Source organism: Trichechus manatus, unplaced genomic scaffold (genome assembly GCF_000243295.1).
Source record: "Trichechus manatus latirostris isolate Lorelei unplaced genomic scaffold, TriManLat1.0 scaffold00015, whole genome shotgun sequence".
Lineage (NCBI taxonomy): Eukaryota > Metazoa > Chordata > Mammalia > Sirenia > Trichechidae > Trichechus > Trichechus manatus.
The window spans coordinates 20883333-20897432 of NW_004443951.1; the positions used below are offsets into that span (position 1 = coordinate 20883333).

At 43.8% G+C, this 14100-nt stretch overlaps 1 protein-coding gene across 2 annotated transcripts in view; it reads left to right on the forward strand.

The window, feature by feature from the left end:
- Positions 1-7580, forward strand: part of OSCP1 (organic solute carrier partner 1) — a 28676-nt gene extending 21096 nt beyond the window's left edge. For both annotated transcript variants that reach the window (XM_004371934.2, XM_023727229.1), the window contains exons 5-10: positions 2837-2940; positions 3412-3540; positions 4074-4143; positions 5667-5806; positions 6930-6993; positions 7233-7580. In XM_004371934.2, coding sequence (XP_004371991.1) covers positions 2837-2940; positions 3412-3540; positions 4074-4143; positions 5667-5806; positions 6930-6993; positions 7233-7349 — 624 coding nt within the window. In that variant the 3' untranslated portion in view covers positions 7350-7580. The remainder of the gene's footprint in view (positions 1-2836; positions 2941-3411; positions 3541-4073; positions 4144-5666; positions 5807-6929; positions 6994-7232) is intronic.
- Positions 7581-14100: the final 6520 nt, after the last annotated feature.

Genomic DNA, 14100 nt, shown 5'->3' on the forward strand with positions numbered 1-14100 from the left:
GTGGTCCATTAGTCCTTTGGACTAATCTTTTCCTTGTATCCTGTTCTCTTCATTCTCCCTTGCTTCTGAAGGGGTGAGACCAGTGGAGTATCTTAGACGGCTGCTCACAGGCTTTTAAGACCCCAGATACTACTCACCAAAGTAGAATGCAGAACCTTGTCTTTATAAACTGTGTCATGCCAATTGAGCTAGATGTTCCCCGAGAGCATGGTCCCCACAGCCCTCCACCCAGCAATTCAGTCCCTCAGGGAGTTTGGATGTGTCTATGGAGCTTCCATGACCTTTCCTTGTACAAGTTGTACTGGCTTCCCCAGTATTGTGTACTGTCTTACCCTTCACCAAAGGTACCACTTATCTATTGTCTATTTAGTATTTCCCCCCGGCACACATGACTTTTAAGTTCGTACACTTCAGATCTATTCTGATAATAGTCGACCTTATTAGAATTAGGCTAACAGAGGATCCAACATGTATATATAGTCCCACTTCTCCCTCCAGATTTTCTCTGTCCATGCCTGTACACACATCCCTGGGTCATAGGATCTCAAAGTTAAAAATTCCTTAAAGGTCATCCAGCCAAACCCTCTGACCAAACCAGTTTACTTATCCCCCCCAAACATGCCTTATGCCCATCTCTGCTCTGGAGTAACTCCACACCCACCTTCTTCCTCCTCAGCCCAGCTCTAAGCCCATGGTGATCCCTACCCACCCTTCCACCCCTCATGCCTGTAGTCATTCTCCTCAATGGGCTAATATGCTGTTTAGCATATCCTGCTGTATAGCATTTTTGGTTTTGTTTTGTTATGTTTTTTCTATTTTTTGTCTGTGTCTTGTGTCCAGTAGACTTTAATAACAAGAGTATTGGCTACCATTTATTGAGCGCTTACTATACTATATGTCAGGCTCTGTGATAAGTGCTTTCAATACATTATCTGATTTATTGTCACACTAACTCCTTGAGTATGTACTGTTATTAACCCCAGTTTACCAAAGAGAAAATTGATGCACAGAAATCTTGTGTAGCTTACCAAACACCCAGAGCCAGGAAGTGGCCCAGCTGAGATTTGAACCTAGACAGTCTGATGTCAGCATTCACACTGCCAGCTTACAAGTTCTGTTATCACTTTGTATTTTCATTGCTTTGAACACAACAGATGCTTATTGTTGATGATATATATTACTAATGTAAACTTGTAGAATCTTAGAGTTGGAAAGTATCTTCAAGCTTATCTGTCTCATCTTAAAGATGAAAAAGCTAAGTCCCAGTAAAACTGATTAACTGCTGCAGTCTTTATGACATTTAAACTGTGAATCACCCAGACCTCAATGCAGAGCACACAAACCAGGGCATAGAAATAAGCCAAAAGTGGTGTCTCCAGTCATACTAAAGCTGTTCAAACTCCAATGCTGACTGGATCCACCTGTTCCAACCTGCCCTTCTCATCAGTCCAGCCCTTGGATGAGAACTCAGGCTCCAGAGTCAGAAACACAAGAGTTTAAATTCCCAGCTCTGTTCATTACAAGCTGGCTGACCTCTGAGCTGAAGATTCCTCATCCATCAAATGGAGATAATGAGGTGGTTTTTTTCGTGTGTGTGTGCTTTATGTGAAAGTTTACAGCTCACGTTAATTTCTCATACAAAAATGTATACACATATTGTTATGTGACAATAGTTGCAATCTCTATAATGTGACAGCACACTCCCCCTTTCCACCCCGGGTTTCCCATGTCCATGGAACCAGCTCCTGTCCCTTACTGCCTTTTCATCCTGCCTCCAGACAGGAGCCACCCATTTAGTCTCGTGTATCTGCTTGAACTAAGAAGCACACTCTTCATGAGTATTATTTTCTGTTTTATAGTCCAGTCTAATCTTTGTCTGAAGAGTTGGCTTTTGGAATGGTTTCAGTTCTGGGTTAACAGAGAGTCTGGGGGCCATGTCTTCAAGGGTTCCTCTAGCCTCAGTCAGACTGTTGAGTCTGGTCTTTTTACGTGAATTTGAGTTCTGTGCCACACTTTTCTTCCACTCCGTCAGGGACTCTCTGTTGTGTTCGCTGTCAGAGTGGTCACTGGTGGTAGCCGGACACCATGTGGTTCTTCTAGTCTCAGGCTGATGGAGTCTGTGGTTTATGTGGCCCTTTTGTCTCTTGGGCTAATATTCTCCTTGTGTCTTTGGTGTTCGTCATTCTCCTTTTTTCCTGGTGGGTTGGGACCAATTGATGCATCTTAGATGGCCACTTGCAAGCTTTTAAGACCCCAGGTATCACTCACCAAAGTGGGATGCAGAACATTTTCTTAATAAACTTTGTTATGCCAATTGACTTAGATGTCCCATGAAACTATGGTCTCCAGACCCCAACCCCTGCTCCTCTGTCCCTCGAAGTGTTTGGTTGTGTTCAGGAAACTTCTTAGCTTTTGGTTTAGTCCAGTTGTGCTGACTTCCCCAATAATGAGATTCTTATAGCTCAAGCCCAGCAGCTGTGTGGAAAGTTCACAGGGAACAAAAGAACGAGTATGGAATTTGGAGTCAACCTCGGTTTTGAATCCTGGCCCTGCCTCTCATTGTTCTCTTGGGCAAGTCACTTTATTCTGGGAGCCTCAGCTCCCTCATCTTTCAAATAAGGGTAATACAGCTCACCTTGCTGTGTGAGCCAAAAGAGGTTCTCTTTATGAAAACACTAGAATGTGCAGGCGTTAGTTATTGTGTCTTTCTCTCTTCTTGTTATCAACTCACTGGTTACATTCCCAAGCCATTACACACTTTCCATTCTCAGAATGCTTATGTCTTTGAGAACCTTACAAGGAAAATGGCAGTAACTGTATTTTTTTTTTTCTTCAGGTGTCCATATTTCTGAAGGACAGAGTTCAAAATTCTAATGGTCGCTTTGTGTTGCCAGTGTCCGGGCCTCTTCCCTGGGGAACTGAAGTTCCCGGACTAATCAGGTGAATTTTTAATAATAATTGTCAATGCTTGGGCCAGGAAACCTATGTGTAGGCCCCCACAGAGAATGCAGTACTGTTGAGCCCCTCAGGCTCTGCTTGAACCCTCCCTTTCCTCAGTAAAGCACAGCAGTTAAGGGGTCAGGTCCTACTCCTGGTTCTGCCACTTAGTTGGGCAAGCCAGCCAGTTCTTCAGGGTTGAGTCCTTCATCTTTTACATGGTGACTGTGAAGATGAATAAGATAATAGTGCTGTAAAGTGTTTCTACAGCGCCTGCCACATAACAGGAGCTCAATAAATACCGCTTATTGTTATCGTATTATTTTTATTACCATAACCAGGTTTTCTAAACAAGCATCTTTATCTTGAAGGAGTGCATGAATTCCGTCTTGTCCTGTAGTACAAAGAATAAAGAAGCCTCCAGGACTACCCAAGCTTGGAGAACATTCCATCATGTCATACTTTGTCTTGTAGAATGTTCAACAACAAAGGTGAAGAAGTGAAGAAGGTCCAATTCAGGCACGGTGGGAACTATGTCACTGCACCAAAAGAAGGTTCTTTTGAACTTTATGGAGACCGAGTCTTGAAACTGGGAACTAATATGTAAGCAAATTCTCCCTCCCTGAACGAATTCAAGTCCAAGGGAGGTCATTTCATTTAAAAAACCAGCTTGACTTCTGCTCTGAAAATCCCTGCTGACAAGCTGAGTAATTTCCCCTTAGCTGCAATACATGCAGAGCCTTGACATTTTCAAAGGGCACCCAAGAACTCCAAAAATAAGGTAACACAACAGGTTAAAAATATATGTAATTTGAAATAGCCACAGAAGAAAACTAGCCAAAAACTTTTTTGCATTGGAAATCTAGAACACCTTGGCCTTCATGTAATGTTTCATGCTTTTTCAGTAAAACACATTACAAGAGCAGCGTGTCTGCTTAGCTTTCCCAAGTAGTTTTCTTTGGGAAGAAGTGAAATTTGAGTAGTTGATGTACACCAAGTTGTATTCTGTACTCCCAGCACCTTTCTGGATGCTATATAATGTCTCAGAATAAGAACCATCTGCTGTATCTATGAGTTAGAAGGGAGTCATTGTAAAGGGGCTGGATAATGTTTGCACCATTTTCTGTTGACATCAGGTACAGTGTGAATCGGCCTGTGGACACACACATGTCTGGAGCATCAAAGAACTTAGCTTCACGGACAGAGGTAAGCTTCTGCCTCCCTTTCTTATCTTCATATTTTATTTCTAGATATGAAAATGTGCATGGGGAGAAAGGTGGGAACTGTTTAGATTTCAAAGCTAGCCATCATTTCCGTCTTAGTTTGCAATCTTCTCCACTCAGCCTTACAAGAACACAGGTTTTTAATTGTAGTTTCTCATGGAGACTTCTAGTGATCTGACTAATTAGGTAATTTTAGGCTTGGCTCAACAACCATAATTAAACAGGAACTACACACCAGGACATGAGAAATAGCATTGTGCCAGTACCATTAGGTCTGTGGTTGCTGATTCCAGCACGTGCGTGTATTCCGATCATTAAAGCATCTCTTTTTTTAATCCTTTCCTCTATAGCAATGTGGTTGCTAAGTTCAAAATGAGGTTTTAGGTTCTCTGAATTCCATCTTTATAAATTTTCACTGAACTAGCTACTTGCTACCTATAGGACATATCATGGAATATACAGTTATTCAGCAAACATTTATTGAATGGCTTCTGTGGGCTGGGTACTCAGGGACACAAAGCTGACAGAGATGTGATCCCATCCTGCAGGGGGTATAGTACCCTGGGAAAGACAGAGAAAGGAACCAACAACTAAGAAGAGCTAGCTGGGTATTCTGAACACAGTGCTGGGCCCAGAAGAAAGCATGTTCTGTGCACTGGTGGGGAGCAGAGGACAGGGATCAAGAAGGCTTTTCCAAGGAGGTGACATTCAAGGGGAACACTAAAGAGTAGGTAAAATACAAAATAGCAGAGAAGGAGAAATGGGCTTGCAGACCGAGGTGACAATATGAGCAAAGGCACAGAGGAGCAAAGGAGGGTCATGTTTGGGGGAAGCAGAGAGGCAGCGTCTCTCCCACATGGCTAGATCATAGTGTAATTGAGGCAGACATGTGACTCAACAGAGACACTGAAGCCTGATTAGAAAGGGCTTGGATGTGGTCCTAAACAATTTGGACTTTGTTCTTTAGGCAGGAGGCAGAAGGGTCTGTTTCAAGCAAGGAAGAACGGCAGAGAGATGGAAGAGGCAGAGCAGGAAGGCTGAAGTAGGGCGGCCACAGTGAGGGGAGTGGATGGACTCGAGGGTGTATTCATGACTGTCACCACCCGAGGGCAGTGTGGTAGCTCCCATGAACTAGAGACTTTATTGCAGCTACCGGTAAATGCAGAGGAAACTGGATTGACTCTGAAGAGGAAGCAATGCTCTTCTCCTTCAAGGAGGAAGATCATTTGAGGAGAAATGTGGACTCCTGGGGCCTTCCACTCATCTTGAAAGTGTGAAAGTCTCTGGTTTGCTGCCTTGCTAGAGTGCCTCTACTTCTGACGTGGATTATTTTTCTTTTGGTTAAGCCTGTTTGCTTAAGCTTTATTTAGAACTAATTCTTCCCAGAAATAATTTAAACAGTTATTGTTTTACCTTGTTTTATAATACTGCCCTGAATCTTTGGGGTCTTTAGCAGGAAATGCAATCTCCTTCATGTGGCTAAAAGTCATGAAATTGTTTCTGTAGGAAAACATTACTCCAAACCCTCTTGCTAAAGAAGAGCTGAATTTCTTGGCCAGGCTGATGGGAGGAATGGAGATTAAGAAACCCAGTGGCCCTGAGCCAGGATTCCGGTTGAATCTCTTTACCACCGATGAAGAAGAGGAGTAGGTCTTAAACCTGTTTTTTTAAAGATATATATATAAATCCTAAGTGTGATAAGAACCAAAAAATGATCATCATAAACCAGTGACACTTGTGAGTACAGATGTAAAAATCCCAAATGAAATACCAGCAAATTTAATAACCTAGTTAAAGAAGAATTCATCAGGATTAAATTGATGGAAACTTCTAGACTGTTTCACAGAAGAGTTCTAATTTTTTACTTAGCAGAGCAGATCTAAACAAGAAGAATTGAGAACCAAAATGACCATGTTAAGAAAAGTCTGTTAGAAACCAGAGGGAAGTTGGAACTTGATGACTTTGGGGTTAGACCAAAAACAAAAAAGTTGCTGTCGAGTCAATTCCAACTCATGGTGACCCCATGTGTTTCAGGGTAGAACTGTGATCTGTAGGGTTTTCAATGGCTGTGATATTTTGAGACACCTCTGGATGTATTTGAACTGCCAACCTTTCAGTTAGTAGCGGAGCACTTAACCATACCTTATCTAAAACCAAGAGTGGTAGTAATTCACGTTTACAAGTGCTGTACAGTTTACAAAGCACTTTTGAATTAATCATCTCATGTGATCCTCCTCACAACCAAATATTTGGGGTCAGAGTTGCCTTCTATTTCCCTACTCATATAACTGATTTTTTTTTGTGCACTTCTGTGTGCCAGGTAATATGCTAAGTGCTGGCCATACAAAAGATGCAGTATATGACCTAGGCCCTGTCTTCAGGAAGCTCCCAGCTTAGTGGGAGAATAAACATGTATATAAGCTATTTCAGTTAGAATCATAAATGCTCTAATTGAGGACAGAGTGTCTGGCTTTACACAGGTGAATTAGAAGAGTTGGCATTTGAGCTAGGTCTTGGAGTTCACCAAGCAGAGAAAGGAAAAAGCATTCTTGGCAAAGTTTAGTATGTGCAAAGGCACAGAGATGTAGGAAAACTTCACTTTCTAGAGTGGAGGGTGCATTGGTTGGGGATGCAGTAAAAAGTTAGAGTGAAATGGCAGAAGATGAGGCAGAAAAAAAAGGTTGTCAAATTATCAAGAGCCAGTTTGCCACGTTAGCAGGGAGAAAGCCCGAGCTAACCTGTGACCCTTTTCTTTACCATCTCATCCAGACAAGCAGCTTTAACCAGGCCAGAAGAGTTATCCTATGAAGTTGTCAACATACAAGCTACCCAGGTACATGCAGGAGATTACCCGGGGTCAAATTTTAGTCACCTCTTTGTCTTGTAATAACCTTGAACTTCAAAGGCCCCCCTTCTTCTCTCGAATTTACACGTAACTATAGTCCCTATCCTGACAAACTGATGAGGAACTGAAATGCATCTCAGGAATGGGACATCAAATGCCTGCTTCACAAAGAGGCAGTCTGCTGACACATCCTCCTCATTCCCTGTCACCTCTCCTTTCTCTAACAGGACCAGCAAAGGAACAAAGAGCTGGCTCGGATCATGGGGGAGTTTGAGATCACGGACCAGCCACGGTGGACCGCCAGCAAGGGGGAGGACTTGCTCGCCATGATGGATGAGCTGTAGCGGTGCTGACCAGGCACACCCTCCACTAGCATGGGACAGCCTGCCTGATGGCCACCCCTGGGGAAGGCCCCCGGGTCCAAAATGATGCTGCTAGTTTTCTACTGAGTGAAGCCGTTGCCCCCTGTTCTTATTTCTGTTGTAACGAACGGTGCAAGTCTGCCTCAGGAAGCACTCTCTTGAAGGCACATGCACACATATATTTTCCACAAAATACATTCTGGCTTTTAAGCTGGGCCTTTCCCACTTTCCTTCTAATTTCATGGCAACCATCCAAAGCATCTTTGGCTATAGGTTCAAGCCCCAGAGTCGGTAAAGGGACACTCCTGTTGCCACTTTGACTATTACAGCTTTCTTGTGAGGCTCTGTGTCTCACAGAGGCTGGTAAATCATAACAGAGACTTCAAAGCTCTCTGGGATGTGTTCTTCATAAGTGAGTTTGAAATAATTGGGAAAGGAGTTGCGTCAAAACAGTCGGGACCCAGTTTAGACAGTCCTCAACTCTCTGACATATGAGGACTTGTCGCCTCAGAGAGGCAGAGTAAGCAAAGCCGTGACAGGGAGTACACTCAGCTTGGCCTAAGCAGTGGCATGTGGGTGTCTGTAGTTCTCTGCACATCTCTCTCCATATGTGGATGTGGGTTTATCCCATATGGAGACATGTACCAAGAAAATATTTTCCTTTTCAGCATGACATGTACTCCTTACCCTCATAATCTTCCTCTGCCACTTAGTGTTCTTGCCTTCACAGATACCAGCATCATGTGCTGTGACACCTCTCTCCTCTCCTCTACCCTCAGTCACCAAGCAGAGCCTTTGGTTGGTTGGGTGCATAGGAGGCACGGGTGGTGTACCACTTTCCCCTGCATGGACCCACTGAGCTACTTCCCTTCAAGAGGCATGACGCCAAGTCTAATCGGGATCCACTTAAAATGTATCAGGCGAGGGCTTTCCTCATTTCAGGAAGAAGAGTCAGCCCTCAACCGCGTGCTCCCCCATGGGATTAAGTAACAGGTGGGGCAGGGCTACCAGAATCCCAAGACCAAGGTCCATTCAGTCTTATGGAGGGAACATCCAGAATGGCAGAGGGTAGGAGAAAACTGAGCTGAGCTGATAGTCTCCTGAGATGGGCCAACCACAGGGACCACTCCCGCCCCTCTCATCCTGGGAAGAGTGTAGGCAAACATAGTTCTGAAATGTGAGGGTAAGAGGAGTGGCCCTTTGGCCAGCCTAAGGCAGAGGATTTGGATACAGAAAGGGAAACCTCCAGATAAATTTTAAGTTGCTTCCTACTCATTAAGGTTATACTCCCTTACCTACAAAGAACCCCTCAAAAGGTCTGTTGTGCTATTAAACAGCTGTTACAGGTTTACAAAGTGCCTTCTGTTTCAGTCTGTTTTAAGCAGTCTGGGGTGGCCTGATTGGGTGACAGAGGATGGGGAAGGTTCTGTCCTGTTCTGAGTCTGGCTCCCACCACGTAACAAACCTGAACCTCACTGTCTGCTCTGAGCATGTCCTGGGGCCTTGGAACCAGGCCACAAACTGCCAGAAAGCATCAGTCTCCTCCCTTTACCTGTCCCAGAGCAATACAGAGGATTTCAAACCCATCATCATCTCAGTAAATAAACAAGATACAAATCTCTGGTCAGGCAGCTCTGGGATGAGGCAATCTTTGAGTTTCATGTCTCTGGACTTGCATGAATATTGAGAAAAACAAGTTTACACGCATGGTGGTTCACGGCATCCAGAGAAAACATGAGAGTTGGGAGGAGGCAAAGAAGAAGATAGAGTGACTCTTACTCTAATGTGGACTGGGTACTAATGTGTCAGTGTTCATCTGAAGCCAGGCCAAGGAGGCCCTCGGTAGTGCAGATGGTTAGGTGCTGGACTACTAATCATAAAGGCTGGCAGTTAAAACCTACCCAGAGGCACCTCAGAAGTAAGGCCTGGTGATCTGCTTCTGAAAGGTCAAAGCCTTGAAAACCCTATGGAGTGTGGTTCTACTCTGCACACCTGGGGTCTTCATGATTTCTGGAATTAAAGACTACAGCCTTCGGTATGGATTACACCTCAACATAAAACAAATCCTCACAAGTGGACCATAAACAACAGCTTGATAAACAGAAAATATTGAAGTTGTCAAGGATTTCATTTTACTTGGATCCATAGTCAATGCCCATGGAAGCAGCAGTCAAGAAATCAAACAATGTATTGCATTGGGTGAATCTGCTGCAAAAGACCTCTTTAAAGTGTTAAAAAACAAAGATGTCACTTTGAGGACTGAGGTGCAAGTGACCCAGGCCATGGTGTTTTCAGTCGCCGCATATGCATGCAAAAGCTGGACAATGAATAAGGAGGACCCAAGAAAAATTGATGCATTTGAATTACGGTGTTGGTAAGGAATATTGACTATACCATGGACTGTCAGAAGAACAAACAAGTCTGTCTTGGAAGAAGTACAGCCAGAGTGTTCCTTGGAAGCAAAGATGGTGAGACTTCACCTCACATACTTTGGACACGTTATCAGGAGGGACCAGTCCCTGGAGTAGGACATCATGCTTGGTAAAGTAGAGGGCCAGCAAAAAAGAGGAAGACCCTGAACGAGATGGACTAACACAGCGGCTGCAACAATGGTCTCAAACAGCAACAATGTGAGGATGGCACAGGACCAGGCAGTGTTTTGTTCTGTTGTATATAGGGTTGCTATGAGTCAGAACCGACCGGACGGCACCTAACAACAACAACAGTTGCACAACTCTGTGAATATACTAAATCCAGGCCAAAGGGGTAGGAAGCTGTCCACATCAGCAATACCCAGGCATTTTAGGGGAAGGTAAACCATGGTTGGTGTCAGGACACTGGGCTCTAGTACTGTTCCTGCCCCAAACTCACCATGTCATCTTGGGCCAGCTACCCTCACCAAGCCTGTTTCCTCATCTGTAGCAAAGAGAAAGAACTAGCTTAGTGGCTCAAATCTGGCTTGCTCAAATAATTTGTTGAGTTTACAGATTCCTAGTTTGTGCCCCAGGTGGGGCATAAGAATTGGAATTTTTACTCATGCTGCCCCCAACTCCGTGATTCTTGTGCTTTTGGATGTATCTGCTCTTTCACCTCTTCTGTTACTGTAGTCTCTTCTCAAGTAAGTTTCAGACTATTCCACTCTTGTTCTTATCATAGTGTTAGAATGACCTATATGTTATGCAAGACAAAGCTCTAGAAAAGCCTTCTAAACAAAAATAATGGCTCCCAGAGGAAAGACATAAAAAATTGAGAGTAAGGGGGGAAGAGAAAGGGCAAAAAATTTATTTAGCCTTTAGCTCTAAGAGGAAGGTCATCCCATGCAGTCCTCATACGAATCTAACAATTTGTAAAGGTAAAACTCACTTTTTTTCCCCTTAAATCCAGATCCCCATAGGGGAGAAACCAAATTCAGCATGATAAGCAGACTCTAGAGATCCCCAAATCTAAACAGGATCAGATTCCCTCATCCACTTCCATCTGGTTTGTAGCCATCTGATTTGTCACTCTGGTTTACATCCAGTATAAAGCCAAGCTGTCCCTTTTACACCAACTCAAGTCACAGGAAATTAGAGAAATGCAAATTAAATGTATATATATATTTAGTATAATACCTAGTCTTAAAGACCCAAATTAAAATCTGAAAACCAATACCTATTCCCTACTTCCTTTAGATTATGCCCTGGATAAACTTTTCAGCTGCTAAATTCCTGGACAGCCAGGAATTAGAAGTTAGATGGAGTTAGAAGTGTTTACAAAGGATCGGAATAAGGAAACTCCTTTGCAGTTGAATCTTCCCAGTATAGCTTCTTGCTTTGGTGCAAAGTAAATTTTCAGATCATAACTTACCCCTTTTCAAATGAGAATGTCAAGATGTATTCCAAGTGCCAAAACCAAAAACCAAACCAGTTGCCATTGAGTCGATTCCAACTCATAGCAACCCTATAGGGCAGAGTAGAACTATCCCATAGGATTTCCAAGGCTGTAATCTTTACGGAAGCAGACTGGCCACATCTTTCTCCTTTAGAACAACTGATGGGTTCAAACCGTTGACCTTTCGGTTAGCAACCAAGCACTTTAACCACTGTGCCACCAGGGCTTCTATGCCAAGGGCCAATGGAAATTATTTTGGATTATTTGATTACCTTAACACCCCCCTCCACACACAGTCCAAGTTTTTTTTGTTTCTGACCAGCAGTGCCTCTGCTGCCCAAAATAACGTTACCTTTTCTGTGAGTTCCCCAAACTAGTGAAGCCCCAGTTTCATTCGGCCTGGTGAAAGCACACCATCCCCACAGGCCCAGCAGAGCTAGAGCAGAGCCCAGGGCTCCTAAATGCTAGATGTGCACATTGGCCTCAGATCACTCTGTCTCTTTATAAAACTCCCTATCTGCCTTCTGAAACGTTGGAGCTGGCAGTCTTTCAAGGAGAGGCCTTTGTGTCAGCCACAGATATTTGATTCGGGTTCTGGATGGCCTAGAGGCCTCTCAGTTTAGGTCACAATTGACAGGAAGATAATGCTCGGTTTGTGTGCTCTCTCTCATCTCTCCTCTACCTCAAGGTATCTTTTATCTGTACCCGTCCTCCTCTCAATCACACCTAGCAGCTTTCTGCACCTCAAATGTTTTCTGAATGGCTGCTGAGGGTGTCCACCTGTACAAACTGCTCCCACCCACACCTTCAGCCTCTTCTCCAGCGCTCCCTTCTCTCCATCTTCATTTGTCCAGCTGCCCGCATGTTCCTCTGCATTCACTCCCCAGCTCCTCAGACATGGGCAGCACCCCACACTTCTGGGGCTGCCTCACCTGCCCTCCTTCCTAGCACCCCTGTAGCCCCTATCACTACACAGATCCCAATTCTCCAGGTCCCAACTTTGGTAGATCCAATGGCCTTTTCTCTTCCCCATTTTCCTTGACTTTTTGGAAGCTCTTGACTCTGCTAAACACCCTTCTTAAAACTCTCAACCTCTAGTCTAATTGTACTGCTTTTCTGACCACACCCCCTGTCATGGATTGAATTATGTCCCCCCAAAAAATGTGTGTATCACTTTGGCTGGGCCATGATTCCCAGTATTGTGTGGTTGTCCTCTGTTTTGTGATTGTAATTTTATGTTAAAGAGGATTAGGGTGGGATTGTAATACCCTTACTAAGGTCAAATCCTGATCCACCATAAAGGGCGTTTCCCTGGGGTGTGGTCTGCACCACCTTTTATTTTACAAAAGATGAAAGGGAAACAAGCTGAGAGTTGGAGGACCTCATACCACGAAGAAAGGAGTGCCGGGAGCAGAGTGCGTCCTTTGGACCAGGGGCCCTGCTTGGAAAAGCTCCTAGTCTGGGGGAAGATTGATGAGAGGGTCGACACTGAGAGAAAGCCTTCCCCTGGAGCAGACGCCCTGAATTTGGACTTCTAGTCTACTTTACTGTGAGGAAATAAATCTCTCTTTGTTAAAGCCATCCACTTGTGGTATTTCTGTTACAGCAGCACTAGATGACTAAAACAACTCCTTTCTCTGCTGAAGTGGCTTCTGATTAAGGATCGCCCTGTACTATACAGACTTTGATGTAAAAACTCTGTCAATGATCCTCCTTATATGAAATATCCAGAATAGGCAAATGCATACAGACCAAAGTTTATTAGTGGTTACCAGGGGCGAGTGGGAAGAAAGGGAAAGGGGAAGGTATTGCTTAAGGGGTACTGAGTTTCTGTTAAGGGTGATGAAAAAATTTGGAAACGGATAGTGGTGATGGTTGCACAACATGGTGAATGTAATTAATCTCACTGAGTTGTACACAAAAATGGTTAAAATGGCAAATGTTTTATTATATATATTCTACCACAATAAAATTTTTTAAAAAAGTCTGTCAAGATGGGCAGGTCAGTTGCCAGAGAATGTACATGAGATATTTGATCCTTATTTCATCCCTGACTTTTTTTTCCATTCCTCGCCCTCACCTTAGTCTCCCTCTCACACATTTCTCACCCTCACCCTATTCCTTACTTTCACTCCATTGCTGACTAAATGTTTTACGTACCTGAGGTGCTCAGTTTGCATTCTTCTGCCCAGTGTTCTGCATCACTTTATTTTCAGAGGCCATTTTAGTAATTTCAATGATTACCTCTGTGCTATTAACTCACAAATCCCTGTCCCTCCACCATCCTGGCTGCAAGCTCACTTCCACTGAGGTATTCCACATCACCTCACACTTCAGATGTCTAAAACCAAACTCATTTCACTGTATTTAGTACATTTACTTCACTTTCAAAAGGCTTAAAACTTTCAAAATGAAATACAATGCCAAATAAGACATTTTTTCCATAGAAGAGAACTAGAGGCAGTGGGTAGAAGTTTCCAAGAACTTCTAACAATGGAGATCAACTTGCAAAGAAATGAGTTGCCTGTCACTGGAGTTGCTCAGGCAGAGGTTAGGGGAACATCTGCAGAGGAACTTTGGCACTGATGGGAAGTTGCAGCCGATGACCTAGGGAGTCTACTCTGACTCTCAGGAGTCTGGTGATCCTCTGACAATTGGAAACAGAACCACAAAAGAGCCCATGTAAAGGGAACAGAGAAAGTCAAGACTCCTGAAATGAGCTCAGCTCAAGTGGGTACTGTACTAGTCAGGGGTTTTTGGTTGCAAAAACTGAAACCAACTCTGCCTCCTTAAATAAAAAAAGGCATCAGGCAACTCACAAAATTGTCAGGAAGGCTGGAGAACCATCAGAAAATGACCAGGA